General features: G+C 40.6%; 1 protein-coding gene across 1 annotated transcript in view; it reads left to right on the top strand.

Moving 5' to 3' along the window:
- The window catches only part of RHAG (Rh associated glycoprotein), a 132,955-nt gene that overhangs the window by 96,773 nt on the left and 17,360 nt on the right, over positions 1 to 18,822 (top strand). Inside the window, exons 7-9 of the mRNA XM_085610494.1 lie at positions 4,521 to 4,642; positions 8,986 to 9,059; positions 13,938 to 14,011. Of these exons, the coding sequence (XP_085466620.1) occupies positions 4,521 to 4,642; positions 8,986 to 9,059; positions 13,938 to 14,011 (270 nt within the window). The remainder of the gene's footprint in view (positions 1 to 4,520; positions 4,643 to 8,985; positions 9,060 to 13,937; positions 14,012 to 18,822) is intronic.

The following is an 18,822-nucleotide window of genomic DNA, read 5'->3' on the forward strand; positions in this document are numbered from 1 at the left end:
TTTCAACTTTTTAACAGAACCTAAATTAGATCAACGTTCCACAGTCCAAGTTGAAATCCTATCTATTGGGAGATTTAAAGTGGTGGGGAGTGAATTTTGTAAATTTGTCTTATTCATAATTGGGTGTATTTTCTAAACTGTTCAAACTTTGTGAAAAGCAAAGCTTATGAAATTCTGTATTTAAAAAAAGTTGTGAATGCCTATCCTCCACACCCAACATTGTCCTACCTAGGGCATTCTGCATCAGGAAATCATCACACCTGTAAGGTCCGAAAGGATACACCTTGACTCATCTAACATAAGGAAACTTTATCTGCTTCAAAAAGTGTGGTGTTTCCCAATTTGGCTGAATTTCGTAAATTATTTTTTAATTTAACTCACCATTAATTTAAAATAACTTTACAGAGAGCTTGGAGCATTTCCATCAAGAACATTTTGAGAAATTAGTGGGCAGTGTTTTAAACATTTTAGGAGTACAACAATGGTGAAACAAATAGAACTTAGAAGTCATTTTACAGAGAATTTTGGAAGGCCCACAATGAATTTCACAATAAAGTTGTGACAAAATATGGATAGTTCAATTACATATAATCAAACGCACCTGTCAAAAACTGCATGGACTTAAAGTAGGCTCAAGCATTGGCATATATTCCTCATAGTTACAGGCAGGTTGTGTGAAAGTTGTTGTGCAAAAGGAGACCTTCATTAGACATCGACCAGCAAGACCGGTGGACATTGTAAATGATGGGTGAATGTATGGGCCTGGGATTGGTCAGTTTGAGGCTTTTGGCTTGGCTGAAGACACTAGTTCCATCTCACGTTAGAGGACCTGTAGATAGGCAGGCAGTAACACTTCCTCTGAAGCGCTGAGTGCTGGTTTCCTGGTTTACATCTAGCATCTTGCTCTATGATAACATTTTTCTTTGATGCTACTTCCATGGAACCTCCCATTTGGATGCTACAAAGTCCTTCAGATCTGGAATTGTGGGCATTCCCCACTCTTTCACATGCATTAGACTCTTTGCGTAGAATCCTAAAGGTGACACTCTGTTTGTGGCTAACATTGCTTGGACTAACTTACACTTTTCAGAGTGGTGAATGTAGAAAGCATCAAAGCCTGCCATGTGTACTAGAAATGGAAAATATTTACTTTCAGAGGGATTGTTCAGCATTACTACAGAGCCAGATAAAAGTCAAGCTTCATGTTATGTAACTGTTAAGCGATTGCCATATTTGAGTGTACTCTAGAAAGCCAAATTAACACTTTCAAAGAACTTGAATTTCTCATTAAGTAGGTTGAACTTTGCAGCGACCATACCAGCAAATGTAGCATGGCTGACATGCATTTAAAGAGAAGGCATCAGCACTTCTCACAAAGAGCATATAGTCACAAGTAACAAGAGGGTGCCATTGTTAAACAATTTGCAAAGCAGAATGTAGATACAGTAACAATGGCTGGATCTTCTGAGGACTATGCAATGTGATTTTTGAATCTTACCTCAGGATCCCTTTAGAAAAGATGTGGTGATAAATTATGCATTGAATTCAGAATGGTCCAGGTGTATTGGCCAACACGTGATAAGCTAAAAATTCCACTTAAAAACTTCAATCACCATTTCTCCACGTCTATCTAGCTATCATTTTGCTCCTTTAGGGTTGTTCTAACTTTCTCTCTTCCTTCCCAATCACCTAATCTCTGTGCCCACTGCCTCTCTCAACCTTTTCCCCATACCCCCTTTTGTTTGCCGCATCTATCTTCCCAAACTTGACACTTCCGCTCTCTCTCTCCTTTCTCTCTCGCACTCTTCCCTTCTTTTCTAATCCTTCTTCTCTCTATCTTCTCTTCTATCTTCTCTGAACTTCTAAATGTTTTCTATTTTTTCTCCAGCACTCTTCTCCATAGATCGTGTATAGCAACTGAAACTTTCTCTTGCTGTGCATGGCCATTAACAGCACCTGCCACCTTTCTTTGACCACTGTGCTATTTCCAAGCACCAGAAGCCTACTTTCCTGGGGGCCTCCTGGAACTGGAGAAGTCCCCTACAATCATGGAACAAAGAAGTTAGCACAATGTGGACATCATATCCCTGCAGCTTGTTGTTTATGTTTGTTAGACAGACCATCAGGTTACATGGATTTGATGGGTTTTAAGTGCTCTATGCCACACAACGACTCATTGACATCGAGCACACTACCTTCATAGTGTGGTGGACTTTAAAATGTTATCCAGAGTTTATGGTAAAAATACCAGAAACATTTTGTTTTCCAAAATCTAAGTCTGACATGAAGGAAATACTTTCAAAGTGTCCCAAGTTTATATTTTTGTTTTGCTGTATTGCACATCATGCTATGTGCACAATTTGAAACTTGGTGTTTGCCTTTTGACCATGACCGCATGGATGATGAATAATAGTATTAACCTAAATATCACACAGAGAACTCTTATGGCCAATGGGCAATCCATCCTACAGTCACATAGCCTAAGGAACATGAGGCCTCTCCAACAATACCAAGAGAAGTCAGAAATCTTGAATGCCAAAAGAAACTGAAAGCCATCTTCACACTTGTGATCTCCAAACTTGGCTATGGCAACAGTCTATTTCTTGGAACACTCACATTCATTATACACAAATGCAGCTCATCGAAAATGCTGTTACAAGACTTCTTCTACGACTTTACTGAAGAGAACACATGACTCTAGTCTTGCAATCACTCCCCTTGCAACATAAATCAAGAAGGGCAATGTTCAAGGCACTTTGTATTGTCCACAGAGCCTATTAGGAAAACAACCACTGTACCTGCACTCTAGAATCAAGCAATACAAACAGACCAGGACACTGTTCTCCAGGCTTGCAGCACTTATCATCACACCACCGTAACATAGGAAATCCGTAGGAGGCACTGCTTTATCAGTACAAACTGCTAAGCCCTGTGCCTCACTACCAACAAGCATTCAAATAAAAGATGAGCTTCAGAAGATATTTGAAAGCATGGCTACTTCAAACACAACTGCACCACCACACATTCTGACACCAAAACCCTAAAGGAGACTTACACACTCAGGCTCAACCTTCAACTTACAATCCACAGATTGGGGGAGGATGTCACCTAAGGGGCTAGGTTGATCGATTTAAAATTTGGGGAACCAGGTTCAAGTCTCAGCAATGACGCTCAACATCCTGTGATTTCTCGGTAAAACGCTTAATCTCCCTTTGCCTAACAAAAATGAATGTGTCCTTGTGTATGTAACTGGTGCTTATGTAAAGCACTCTGATACCCGATACCTTCGGGTCAAGTTCGAGCTACATAAAACTCTGCAAAAAAAAAAAAAAAACCTAAACAGCAAACTACTTTCCATAGCCAGGTAAGTTAAGGAGGGCTATTTTATAGTTGTGTGATTTCCTATATAGTACAAATGTCCCACACTAATACTAATAACATAACATTCAGCAATTAGCAGCCACCAATAACTTACGCCTCTTACTTTGACATTAGACATCTACGATGGTTGATGTGAGGTCCAGCTTTAGGGCAGTGCGACTGGTGCAGCCACATTGGGCGCTGACCTCAGGGGTGGGGGCACTGTTTTTGCAATAACTTACAATTTCAAAACACCTACTGCAGAGTTCCTTGTGCATCCAACTTTCACACAGCAATAAAAAAAGTCAAGATGACTCTGTGGATTAATGTTTCTGTCAGAAAGAGAGATCTGAGTTCTGTCTAGGTGCATAAAGTAGTGCAGAGTGTTAATATGCCTGCTGCAAAGAACGCGTACAGTGTAGATCACAAATCTGAGAGCTGAGAATATTACTGCTTTTGGCACAGAGTTCCTTGTGTTACAGCTGTACATTAGATACATCCCTAATTTAGAACAGCAAACTGCATAAAATATGATGTTATGTGTTTTTCCCCAGTCTTTCATTATCTATTCCTAATTTTGCCAAAAAGGGTTAGTTTGAGTAGATATACATTCTTATTAGTAAAAGCAGCCTTTACCAGTGCTTTAAAGCAAATAAAATGTATGTGGAGGTGGCTCTAGAGAGATAAGAGCTACTTTTGTCCAGTGTAAGTAAGGGAATCTGAGGAGGAGGTCAATTGAGTGCCAAAACTGATTGTCGCACCAGACGCCACCGGCCCTGATTGATGCTAACATGCACATCCCAGTAGATCTCTACATTCCTCTCTCCCTACAACCATGTCAACTCAGTCACACAACTACTTATGAAACTTCTGATCAGACAACACTGTACAGTACCTAACTAAGCACACTATAATCTTAAGAAATGGACTAAAGGGACTTGCAGAGATATTCCAAGCTGCCAGTGTACAAAAAAACAACAATTACATGTCTGCGTCTCTCACACCTCATCATCCGCCACACTGCTATGGGCTTGGGCTCGGAATATGGTCCCATGGGTCATAAGTAGTAATATGGACGACTGTGGAAGATGCATTTCAACTAAATCATAGCAATGCTTTCTTGAATGGAACATCTCAAAATAATGTGTATTTTTTCCTAGCCGTTTTTAGCTAGAAAACTGAAAATTCAAGATACTTGCGGAGTGCACAATTTGCATGGTCTACCTGGACTCCTGGGAGGTCTAGCAGGAATTGTTGCAGCATTGCTTGGAGCCAAACCTGGGTGAGTGTTGTTTTGATTTGTATGAGAAAATATGTTTAAATGAGCATTCTGCTAAACTTAACATGTCACAAAGTGAGAATCGATGGGTGTTGGGATGTTTGGGATTCTCACCTTCACCACTGTACTATAATATTTTAGATAAGAACATATTTGACATGTTAAAATATAAATCAATCATTGTCACTTTTTCAGGAAGAATTGGGTCCAGGAGCTTCAGGTGCATTATTATGATGCATACATTCTATTACCCTTAAGACATTAAGGTCAAGATTTATTCAATTTTCACGCAACGTAACGCAGGAAGGGTTCTTGCTGTACTGCCTAGTGTGAAAGGAAAAGAGCTGAAATGTACCAGATATGGTGCACTTCTGCTCTCTTTCCATTTGTGCAATTGACAGAAGACTAGCCCCAATGCAGGCACCCTTGTGAGGGTGCCTGCATTGTGATCAGGGTAATGTTTGTGCAGAAAGGTATCCCTTCCTGCACACACAAAAATTATCCTACAAGGCCTATTCTTCTTTTTATGTGTGCTCCAGAATGCAGAAAGAGGAAGTTAGATGTATTTTTCCCTGTTATGCCAAGGTCAGGTAGGTGCACCATTTTGGTGCAAACCCAGATTTACTCCCTTTGTTAAGTCTGGCTTTATGTAAAAATACATGGGTGGATGCACGGGAATGCTCATGCTCCACCCATGTAATACCTCCATGACATAAGGTAACACAAAGCTGTGCAAGGCATTGTGTCACATTGCGGGTGAAAAGTGACCCAAGGCCACACAAATATTGATGTTGTGTAGCTTGGTAAATGTCATTTAAGCACTTGCATTACCCGCGTGACAAAGGACAATGCAATTGATTAGTAACTCTGATGCTAGAAATAATGGGTATTAGTCTAGTGTGAAACATTATTCTTGACATATGAGTCTAAATAATTCTCATAAAACTCTACCATTGATTTTCTTAAAGTTAAAATTAATAAATCAAATATTACATGTTCAACACTTTGGGATAATATCTCCTTCTCAGAAATATTTGCTTTTCAGGTTGCTAAATTCATGAATTCACTCTCATATTATAAAGGTTTCACATTTGGGCGGGACATTCGTAACAACAGAAAAATCGAATACGTGGATTGTGCATAATTTTAAGAACATGCTATCATTCATGACCAAGTTTGTATTTTTGAAAGCACTATCAAATACCATCATTCATTACTAAGTTTCTCTGTTTGAAATTTTAATGTGCATCCTTCAGGATCACCAAATGTTGATCTTTGAAGCAAAGATCCTTGAAGAAAAGAGCTCAGCCAGCGTATAAAATAACTCAACAATTTTATGAGGTTGTGACTTCGGGTCTGTGGAGATCAGAGTGTTAGGAATTGATGGAAAGAGGCCACAATCTTCATGTGATCTGTGACAGAGCTCCCACAATGATCAACCAACTTGAATCAGTTAGGTAATGGGGTTCGTGTGAGGACCTGCTGAATAATCCTTGGTAGTGTGTTTCAAGCGCCTGGACCTCCTCAAAGGAAATGCTTTTGATTTTATGTTATACTCTTCAAACACCAATGAAGTTAAGAGGTACAGTATTTATATGGTCGAAACTAAGTTAATGAAAAGGTCTAAAGTCATAAAAATGAAGACATTCAGATAAACAGGGCAAAGATTATAAAGGCAACATAAAAAAAATCCTTCATGAAAGCATTGGAATAAGTCAACTAATGCTATCCTAGGTGAAATATAAAAATGTGAACAAGCAACAAACTGGGATATTACAAATTGGACAGCATGGCCAATAAATCTGCTGTGTCCAACACATCTGCACTGGTCAAATCACCAAACCTACAGAGGTTCGCAGCACTGACATTAATTTATTACCACAAATTAGTTCCTGAAGGCTTTGAAGGGAAAATAAGGTGGCAGGTTAGCCGTGGCATGATCCAATGGCATCACTTATGTGCTTTATGTCTGCACACTCCTCTGTCCATGTCAACTTCCTAGGAATCACATAACAAATATCCACGATATGGCGTTTTTTTTACCATGCCTGTTGAGAATATTTAGACAAAGTATACTCTGGAAACACCACAGTTTGCTTTGTGATCTTGAACCAAAGTACCACCAGTGAAAATGAAGTTGGAGGAGCTACCTTTGGGAGCCCATCTGAAGCCAACCCTACTAGACCCAGGCCACTGTGAACACAAACTTCCCAAGCATTCTATATACACCAGGGGATGACAGAGGTGGACAGATTGGACATCTACCACTTTTGGCAGATGTTTTCCCCATCAAAATGACACCACAAGATCATTAGGTGAAATTGGCCAGGACCTATGCACCAGTAGTTGACTCCCTAGAGAATGCAGTTGGATATAATTTGGTATTCGGTTTAGCTAAAATCCTACAATGTTTGACTTCCACCAACCTTTTTCCGGAGATAGAAAATCTTACATGGGCCAATCCAAAAAGGAGCTTCATATGATTGGATAGGCTGATCAAGCAGTCTGATCATAGACCAAAGCTGCCCAGTGAGATGCTGTGAGTAGAAAAAATTACCTGTATTTGCTAAGGTTGTATTTTTTGAGCTAGGAGCTGGAAATGTGCCCAGTCCTCCTGTGGTCCCATTGGCAGCTAAATGTAACATTTTCCACTAGTTGTTGTAGTAGTCCTGCCTTGAACATCAGTCCTAAAATCATTGTCCGGCTCCCAAGATTCCTGTCCACTTTACATGACCATTAACAAGCAAGACACTGTACAAACCTGGCTCAATGACATGATTCTTGACAGTTTCAGACCCCAATTTTCTCTGAATGCCAAATCACTTGGATTTAGCCTGGACACCAAATTTGCCAAAAACACAAAGACAGCCTGGTACCAGCTCTCTCTTCTAAATAAAGTAGAACTGTTTCTTTTAGAAAGTGAATTTAGAACTGCTGTTCAAGTCCTTGTATTCCTGCATCTGGATGATGGTAATGCCATACTCTATGCCCCCCCGCCTTCACACTGGCACACCTGATGGGTATCTTACAAACTGCAACCTGTCTCATCCAGGGCCTGAAGAAATATGATGACATCATCCGAGTCTACTGGAACTCCATTGACTCCTCCTGCCTGCCTGTACCATCTTCAAAATTAGCTGCAACATTTACAAAGTCATCACAACTAGCACCCCCACTTATCTTACAGACAAGCTCACCAGCTTTGATGGTTCTCACCACATCTGCAGACAGAATAGCCATCCCGAGACTGCAGACTAAGAAGTCTAGCAAAGAAAAAAAACTAGACAATGGGCCTTTTACATCTATGCACAGAGAATCTGGACCCCATATCCATGGATCGAGACTGCCCAAATAATGCTCCAATTTAGGAAAGAGTTGAAGATTCACCTCTTTAAAGAGCACCACATCACAATGCATTAACTGTGTGTAAATTAGCTTCCTCTTCTACCATTCCTGTTCTGTTGCATTTTGGGCATGTTTGTGCAATAGAAATACCATGTACATGCATAGATCTATACATACATTACCCTAAAGGAAACAGTTATCTTTTCCCACAGACACATTTATTAGTGCCATGAATGTATTCTGCAAATTGTTACTTATTCTCCCTGTCATTTGATATTGACCTTAATTTATTATGCTTTCAAATACTACATCAAATTAGTGATTTTATTCCTACAGCAGGCAGACAGACTGTCATCAGCAGGTACTGAGCTCACAATTTTGGGATGGCTGTGGTCAGAAAGTATGTTTTCCTTACTGTACGAATAAAATATTAGGATGTTGGGAGATAAAAAAAAATGCTTAGAATTTATTTTCAATAAGCCTCCAATTCCTCCCTTCCTAGTTTTTTGTAGTTTCTACAGTAGTACTAAAGTATCAATAATTCTTTTAATATTTATAGTGTTTTGGTTTGCTCATGTTGTGATTCAGGTATTGCCTTTTTTCTAATTGCTCTATTCAAGAGATATTCCTAATTTGTTTTCTAATTTTCTCCTAAATTATTTAACAACTCTCTTTGGCCATGAGCTTTGCTCAAAGAGGTTAGACATTAGCTTTCTTAGTCTGGGGGGCAAATTTATCATTTAGTATAAGTTGGCGACATCCCTTCTAGCTGCTTCCTAGATTATGAGATTCAGAGCCTAACATTGAATTTTTAAGTACCAAAATGCTTTGTTGCTCCATCAGCTGCAAAAGTTTTTTTCCATCATAAAAATTTCACATGTTGTCTTTTTGGATCCGTGATCATACAACACTTAATTTTTCTCCTATTTAAAAAGTAGAATGTTTTAACTGATGAGGAAATACTTCTAAATTGTGATTTATTCTTTGGTAATTCTCTTTAGTGCTTCTGCTGGAATTCAAGCTGCCGCTCTGGCAGCTACTATTGGAGTTGCCATCATCGGTGGAGCAATCACAGGTAGGTGCACTGCAACAGTAAAATTGGATTGGTTTCTCCTGATCTGTGCATACTTTCATACTCTATTGTGTCTAACATTGTGAATCAAAGTGTGAGTACATTTATGAGCTTCAATTTAGTTCAAGTAATTAATAACAGCCAGAATTTACCCACTCACTTAAGTGGGACATATTACAGGGGAAAGCTACAAATATGTAAATTAATGAATTGAAATTCTGCATCATAGATGATTATCAGGAGTTAGATTTCGTCTCTATCAAGTACTAACTGAAGATCTTTCTTTTTTGTTGTGAGTATATGGAGAACTGATTTAGAGTGCCACACAACTTTTCCTGTGTCAAATGATTTGAATACATATGAAGATCATCAAAACATAAAGTAGAATTCAAAAACTGGGAGAGAAGACATCAACAATATAATCTTTTCCTAGCAAGCCTTCAAAATTAAAAGAGACAAAAACAAGTTACAACTAGAAATAATCTTGGCAAATGTTCTCCCACTCTGTATTGTGTCTTACAATAAATTTAAGAGGAAGTCAAATTATAGTGTTCCTTGGGTCCTCAATAGAGTTAGTCAAGAGATGACTTTTTAGTACTTGTTTCTATTAATTTTTCATTGTACTGTTTGATGTTTCTTGACTTTTGAGAAACAATTTTATTGACAGTCAATGTTTACAATGTTTATAAAACCATAATTAAATTGTTGCTATAAACACTCTAATATCTTCAGAGCAGAATATATATATATATCAAGATATTCAGATTAGTAAGTAAAAAGTGATATATATATATATACATATATATATATATAGATATATATATATATACTTTGTACTTAATAATCTTAATTGCATTTATATTTTTACTGCATTTCAATTTAAATTGTATTAATCCATATACATAAACACTTGCTACTGTTTCCTTAGCAATCATCGATCTTTATTGCAATTTCCAATTTATTCCTTAACATATTCTCATTGCAATACATTTACCAGTTGTGATGTAATTTCCCTCAAAATAATAATGAGTGTCGTCATGATAAACAACAATTATGGTGGCCTGGTTCAATCCTCTGATGTTCAGCTACGATTATCCTATTAACCAAAAATTCCATTTTAGTTTGCTCTTCCCTAAGGTAATTCAGATGTGTAGCTCAAACTTTTATTTACTGTAGTGAGAAGTGAAATCGCTTAATCTAAAGGGGCTTGCACTAATTTAGCCCTTTTTTGAAATATTATATTAATAGAATGTATGATATGCTTCTGGTGCCGTAATACATAAAATCACAAAGTATGACAAAAATAGTTTGTTAAAGTGTAATCTCTATCAATTCAACATTTCCCTAAAATACCAAACTGATCAGGAAGTGGATCTGGCTATAGGTCTTTGTAAGGAAAATGAAATTAACTGTTTACATTTGTTGTATCTTTGAGGCTTTATTCTATGTAAAATGGGATCTGACATTTATTGCAATGGGAGGTAGCACCTTTGTGGCACTTGATATATACCGACCTAACCATGTAGCTCTCGTTTTCATGTGGAATGTCTTTAGCATTTGGAAGTTTCTGTTGGAAACAGACCAAATGTAGTCTGCTAATGAAGGATGGTTTTAGTTATGCCAGTGACTGAAATATATGTACACTATGCTAAACAGACTACCAGGTGTAAATTCCACAAAGATTTTGTATTCCTCAGATTAAATGTGACTCTCTTCTTTGTATTCCTTATAGACAAACACAAGTCCCATATACTCATCATTATACATTAATGATAACCGTCTCAATCGATCAGCCCTTACTCATCATTACCGTACATATTTTTGAATGGTGTGCATCCTGAATATTTAACCAAAAATATTGGTGGGACAGATTAATAAGACAGACAAATTGTAAAACATTCAACAGTTAAGTCTTGATTTGTATTCCGGACCTCACAGATACACAGTACATATATCTTCAAGATACATAGATGTAGAGTTAGGGACAGTAAATCTATACTTACCTAGATGCACTTACCTTTTGATATTTTGTCCGTCAATATGCAGCCCTAGATATTCTTCTATCTCAATATTATTGGTTTCCATGTTCAGAAGTACAAGCCTTTTGGATCACAATCTATTAAAACTATACATTATTAGGCCAACTGAAAAGAAAATAATATTTTCCTTTCACTTTATGTTACTTGGTACTCACCAAATAGTAGGAGGATGAAAGACTCTGCAGCATTTGCAAAATCCTGTTCAATCTTTCAATTTGATTTATTCGATAATTGCTATCATAAAAGCTTTCGCAACCATAAGATCAATATTGTACATTTCAAAATGTATGATATTTAAAAGGGATATAAAAAATTTAAAACGCAGGCTGTAACACCAATAAATAAAACAATAATTCATAAAATACGGATTCCCATTAAAAATGAAATATAGGTATCAACAGGGAATCTCAAAGTCGCAGTTCATTCCTTTAATCCTCTTACACAGAAAAGTCGGTTCAAATTTGTTGGATAGCTGCGTTGTCTGATTTTGTATCTTTGGAAATGGCTTTTGTGCGAATGATCCAAGCACGGCCCAAAAATTTGGCAACTCCGCACACAAAGGCCGGCCTGGACGCATCAGATCTCAAGATGCGAAGTGCAACTTGATGGTTCCTTGTTCCTAACTGAACACAGATGGGTTTGAGCCATTTATTCCTGGCCTGCCAGTATGCCGGGCATGCAAATAGGCAGTGAGCTATAGTTTCGTACAGGACATTGCAACACGGACAACGTGAAGAAAGATTTTTTGCTGGGTCCCTTTGGGCAACTGAAGCATTAAGGTGCAATGACCCAAACCGGAAAAGTATATACAGCTTCCTATCCATAGGGACTCGAATGAAGTCTAGATAGGGTTCCAAATGGCCAACTTGTTTGTGCTGTAAGAAGTCCTCTGATAATTTCCCATGCCTCGGGTAGGATAGGAGCCGTTGGTGTATCCAGTTCCAATAGATCTTTTTTAGCTCAGCCTTGGATGGCTGTGCTTGGTTCTCTCATGCATCAGCTAAGCCCAGAGACAATAAGAGTTCCTTGAGTTCGTGAGCCATTTTACCCTTTTGCCCGTGTCCATAGTAATCAGTTCACTGAGACCTGGCGGATAGTGTGATAACTCAGGAGTAGATCTTATTCTTGCCCAATACAAGAGGGGGCATAATCTGACTGTATCGCTCACCCGGTGCCTCCCCATATCGAGGAACAGATGTGTTAGGGGGTACATTGGGGGACAGAGACCATGTCTCTTAAGAACTTGTTCTCTGCCTTTTGGATCTCTGCTATTGGTTCGAACCCCCAAAGTTCCGCTCCATAGGTTGCCGAGCTTACTGCCTACCCCTCATACACAACCAGGACAGGGGAAACCAATCTAGAGGTGGACAGGTGATGCTCTCTTAGAATTGCCCCCGCTGCCCTTTTGTGATATAAGAGCATCTTGCTCAGGTGGGGTCCCCATGACAATTTGTCCGATAGCCTCATCCCCAGATAGTCAAAGCAATGCTGTTCAATCAGCTTGCTGCTGAAAGAAATGATAGTATGGTTTACTATAATATGTTGCCAAGTCCTCAAACTACTATTCTCAAAAAAGAGATTCAAGGGGCAAACTCTTCCCACGTATTAACCCAACTCAGGAAACACTGGGTATGTGCAAATTACAATTTAGCTTTCGACCATGATGGAAAGCACAGGATGCTGCACCTCAGATTCTCGATGATTTTGACACCAGCCACTTACTTTTATCCAACTTCTAACCTCATTCTGACAGAGCTGATAATTTAATATTGTTTATTAAGTTTCCCATTAATAGGCTTCAAGCCACAGGCATTAATAGTTGTCCTCAGCTTCACAATTCTAGTTCACAATTTATGAAAATTGACTTTTTAAGGGCACAGACTCATCTTCCTTCTGTGCAAGGTTTTTGAGAGTCTCTAATCCATCCAAGATTGAGAGCAAAGGTTGTAAACATAGGTTGAAGACACTAAGCATATCAGTTGCAGCAATCTTTGGTCTTATGTTTCTACACTACTGCTGGCCCAAACTCAAATCAGAGTTTTATCATTCCCACCTCTGCCTACCTTGACAGTGGTTCTCACAGATCCATATCTGACAGTGAAGCCGTTAGTTGATGGTGCAAGTACACCACCCACATTCCCATGGCTCCTTTGGGTCTGTAGACACTTGAGAGAAAGGAGGGAAGGCATGGAACCAGAAGACTACATTTTAGCATTTTACTGCCTTGCTTGGGTCTGAGACCTGAGTGCATTTCAGGATTTGCTGCAAAAAAAGTTGGGAAGTGACATCACACTACTGAAGAAAAAAAGTATTTTTCATATCTGTAGTGGAATAGCAAGAGATACCCAATTTATAAACGCTGAACACGAAAATGATATGCAACAAACTTTTTCTACTCTAGAAAAAGGAAAAATGCATTTAATTCCTTTACCCCCTCCCATTAACTGGTAAACCAGCATTATTTAAATTTTTGCAAAATACATTTATTTGCAGTAAGACAGATAGCCTGAAATGTGTTTTTTAATTAACCTAGTTCCATGCATGTGCAGTGAGAATTTTTGGACTCTTATACGCTTTTCTGAAAACATTTAGGCCAATCATAGCAGAGTAGATTTTCAACTTTTAAAAGCATGTAGCAGAATCAGCCTTAGAGAGCAGAACCTCATGACAAAGAACAGAAGTTTTAGTTTTTAACTATGAGCAAACAAGTTGCCTACACCTGTAACGATATGACTTACATTTTAACACTTCAAAAGGGACAGAGTTTTTTAAATTGTGAAACGTCACTGTCATTGCATTACAAGCATAGATATAAATGTGTGTTCAATTTACTGTTTAACAGGCTTCATTCTAAAGATACCCATCTGGGGACAGCCTCCTGATCAGAACTGTTATGATGATTCCCTCTACTGGGAGGTAAGACATCTGCATTATTTCTCTATTTATGTATTAAACCACTTTTATTCAAATGAATACCTAACCCACATTGGGACTGCTAAGTTATCCATAAGGTTCTAAAAAAAATAACCATAGGGTTTCATGATGTACATGAATGACAATGAGACTGAAAATAAATACATATTAGCTTAATTTAAAGCATCCTCACCTTTTTTCTCTTACTCACGTTTGCATAAGGAGTGTTAAACAAAAATGACCTGGTGTAGATTTACACCTGTTTAGGGCTGTCATCACTGTAGATGTTTAATTTTTTATTTGTGTGGTGTGGGTGTGTATGTAGTGTTAGCATAGCACTCCCAAGCCCAACCTTAAATAAACCCATCCCATTTAGTAGTATTTATTCTCATTTTTGTACTATTCCTCCAGATCCCTTACCCCCCCACCCAAACACTCTGTTTCCACCCCATGTGTGATGAGATCTCTGCCACTGAGCCTTATTACTATTTCACTAGTACTAAAAATGTGTAATTTAATGAAACGTTTCATAGGCACTGGGCATGGCTAGGAGAAGGCATCATTCAAAAAAGTATTTTCAGTCAGACCTTTTTTTCTTGTAACTAATTCATGTCAATGCCTTCAAAACACATTTTGTGAATATTGCAAAGATTGGTGAGAATATCTCCACCTTTGGCATAACTTGCCTAATGCATATCAATGTTGGAAACAGAACTGGTAGCTGAAAGCTGGAAGTGTCTTGATATGAGCAATAATTCAGCTCTCACGTCAACCGAACAGAAGTACTCTCAAATGTGATTCAGGTTCCTTCAGAATAACCTTTGCCCACCTTTAGTTCCTTGGCCTTCACATTAAGTCAGAGAAATGTGCAGGAGGTACACTATGTAGGGGTGAGCGCCACTCATGGACCTTCACTGGTCTAAATTCCGTGGGCTTACCCGAAAAATCCGCAAGCAGTGGAACTCAGTTTGTCGCGATCCTAGAGCTGATGGTTAGCACTGGGAGCTTGGCCCAGGCTGTACAATCAGTGGGAATGACACCACGCAGTGTGCCAGAGAGCTCTGCTTCTTTCTGCCGCTCAGTTAGATTTTCCACTGGAGCAGCAGCTTTCCAAATGCGAGCGTCAGCTTTCTCAACGCAAGCAGTAGTGGCCTGCCGTGACAGCAGGCATTGAGAAATCTCTCCAGGAGGTGTTCCAGCACTTGATATTCTTGCTCCCAATCGACAATCAAACGTTGGCAAGCCACGAACAAGAAAAAACTTCACCACGCGGCTGTGTGCAGAGTTTTTATGGCACTCTGGAAGTGGAGTTCAGAGTGGGCAAAACTCTGCGAACTCCGCCGGAGCAGTGGAGTTTACTGCCCACCAGTAATACCATGTTTTAAGCACCCTTTGGTTCAACCTTTATGTGTCTCCCTTTATTCGGCAGGCAGAGGATCTGGGTGCTAGAGTCATCGCGTATGCCAATGACACTCAGCTCTTATTCACATGGAAGAAAAATTAGTCTTCCACATCTCACGAAAAAACATGCCTAACTGCAGTTTTCCGTTGGCTCACTTTGGCTCAGTTGGAGTGCAATGAGGATAAAACAGATTCTCTTCTTTGGTAACTTCCCTCCTCTGTTCTGGTACTCTTTATGGCCAGATGAGGCTCCCTTGCCATCACCTGTGGGTCGACCCATTAAGAATTTAGGAATTTGGTATGGTGGAAAGCTGCGCTTTGGCCTGCAGATTACTAAACTTTCGGAAATGTGCTCCGTCACTCTGAAAGCATTGCTAAAATTCCTACCACTACTCCTACATCCAGCAAGGAAAACGGTTTCCCAAGCCATGATCACATCTCACATTGACTAGGCTAATGCACTGTATGTTGGTCTGCCTGCCTATTTATTGAATAAACTCTAGGTTGTCCAGAATTCTGAGTTCCCCTTAATCTCTTTAGGAAGGTTAGCGTTAGGCAACATCTGCGTAGTTTGCAATGGTTACTGGTGAAAGAGAGGTTGAAATTTCAGTCCCTTTTTATTGCTCATGCAGCTCTCTATGGGCTGAGAACAAGATTTAGGTTCTGTGTCCCTGCTAAGCAGTTGCGCTCTTTGAAAAAGCATATGGCATGCGTCCCGAGGTTCTGTCAACAAACTATAGGTGGGAGCTCCCTTCCATCCATGGCTGCTGTAGCCTGGAACCAACTGCCAGTGGAGTTACATGTTCTTCAGGACCCTAAGATCTTTAGGAAGAGATTGAAGACCTTTCTCTTTAGTAACTTAGTTTAGTTAGTTCTTTCCTCTGTCTAAACACTTTGCTGGGCACAAGCAGGGGGAACCCCTTTTGGAGTAGCTGTGCGCATTACCAATACTGTTAACATAACATATCATAACATGTAACAAGCCAGCCCAGCAAACAACAGTACAATAGAAACATGACACTTTTGTTTAAACAGAAGACAGATAAAGTATGGTCCAGGCAGCAATATCTTCTTGCCTGGACTACAGGAATGACTGATAGTTAGGGTTGCCCAGATTATTACTCAGTAAGCTGCAGAATACTGTAGCTTGCTTCCTATTTACACTTAAGAAGCATGATTTAAGTTCACTCATTTATCCATGGTTCCTGGTCGAGATGCAAGGGAACTTCAAGACTCTGGGGGCCATTTAAAACATGGCAGACTGGTCTCCAGCCCACCCACCAGGATGGCAGATGGCTCGCAGATGATCTGCCACCAATTTTTAAAGTGTCCACAGGCAGACGTTTTGATGTAAAAAAAATACAACAAATAAATGGCCCTATGCACGGGGAGTTTTTTCTCTGCGCGTTTTGGTAATCCAAATTCTTCCTGCCCGTGCCTACTATGCCTTGCAAGGCGGGCATGAACATAGAAAATTTATGATAGTTATTTAGCCCTACATAGAGGGAAACAACAGTAACAGTGACCTGGTAAACCTTTGGAGGATGGACTGCTAGGTCAGAAGTTTACATTGACTACACCAAATTTGGGTCTGCCAGTATACACATAGGGCATATTCTCAAGGAGCTATCGCCATATTGCATCCAAAGTTGCAATAAAATTACTACCCCATTCACAAGCTGGTGCAAACAGCCTATACCACCAGATTTCCTGTGATAGCACCCTCAAAAAACATCACCACGGATGACCACGGCAACTATTGGTAATGAGATGCAGAGTAGGTGTTTCTGAGCAAAAAGCTGGGACAACACCACTCCACAACATTCTCAACGACCAGCCACAATGGCAAAAAGATCCCAAAAGAGGCGATAAGGCGCGTTAACAGCAGGAAATTAACACCTGCTCCGACCTGGTGCAAAGTTAGACGACAACCGGCAACAGAAAGGGAACCAAGCCCAGAGCCACACCTGAATATCAACAGATGCCATGAAGCTACTCATCATGCAGCTCGGAGCCCCAACAGGGCCACAACACCAACCGCCACCACCCCCAGGACTGACACCCCCACCCGGACCACCATCGCACCCCCCCTCTGACCACCACAGAGGCAGCGCAGACAAAGACAGCGGACCTTCAGGAAACGCACCGGCCTCACAGACGTAAAACCAGAGCATGTCATTGCCCACTACAGGCTCAAAAGGACAACCATCCTCCGCATCCTGAACATCATTGCCCACAGGCTGACAGTACCAACACAGCGGAGAACCAACATCCCTCCGCAGACAAAGCTGCTGGCTGTGCTGCACCTGTTGGCCTCTGGGACATTCCAACCAACAACCGTCATAGTCGCAGGAGTCTCACAGCCAGCCCTATCCAAGTTCCTCAAACCTGTCCTGGATGGCATCATCAGCTTGGTACCCCAGTACCTATACTTCCTCCACACTGCACAGGAACAGCTGGAGACCAAGCAAGGATTCTATGCCATAGCTGGATTCCCGCACGTCTTGGGGCAATTGACTGCACACATGCCCTACTTGTGCCCCCTGCCGACACTGCACACAATTACCGCTACAGAAAGCACATGCATTAAATCAATGTGCAGGCAATAGTGGACCACCGGGCACTCTTCACCAATGTCATTGCCAACTACCCAGGCAGTGTGCACGGCTCAAACATCTTTTACAGTCCATCATCAACCGACAATTCCAGGATGGCACCTATGGAAATGCAGTGCTCATTGTTAAGTACCAACTGGACACACCACACACCTCAACTCCACAATCATGCAACCTACAACTCTGACAATGCACACGTCACAAACCCACAAACAACATGCCAAACAACAAGCCCACCCACGAGACCCGACAGCACAACTTACTGTGCCAACCTGGGCTAGCCATGTACATGACCCACCAACAGCATGGCACATCAGCCACACACCAGCGGAATGTGGAGGTAGGTGGCAACCAGGCATGTGCGAAGTAGGTGAGTGACCCATGAACGAGAATGCACACATTGCCAATTGTGGCGTGGATGTGCTGGACAGACTGCAGTATGCAGACCGCCGACATATTCATGCCAATAAATACTGCTGATGGTGGTAGTGTTGTTGGACAGTGGAGGCAACCATGTCACCTCAGCCAGTGGGGAAGATCTTGGAAACGTAGCTTGTTACGTCCCCCCTGTAAGCATGTGTGTAGTGGGCTTGCCCAACATACACCAGGCTCGCTCAGGGGTGTGAATAAAAAGCACGTAGCCCTGGGCATGGTTCTCGCCAGGAATGCCCAACATCTCTGCCAGGGCGGTGCCTCTCACCCCGCCATGAGGCTGATGCCGTGTGCAGCGATGCCTGCGATCATGTGTGCTGCCGCAGCCCTGGCCGCAAATCCCCGAACCAGTCTCGTCCGCCCCTG

This window comes from Triturus cristatus, chromosome 6 (genome assembly GCF_964204655.1).
Source record: "Triturus cristatus chromosome 6, aTriCri1.1, whole genome shotgun sequence".
Taxonomy (NCBI): domain Eukaryota; kingdom Metazoa; phylum Chordata; class Amphibia; order Caudata; family Salamandridae; genus Triturus; species Triturus cristatus.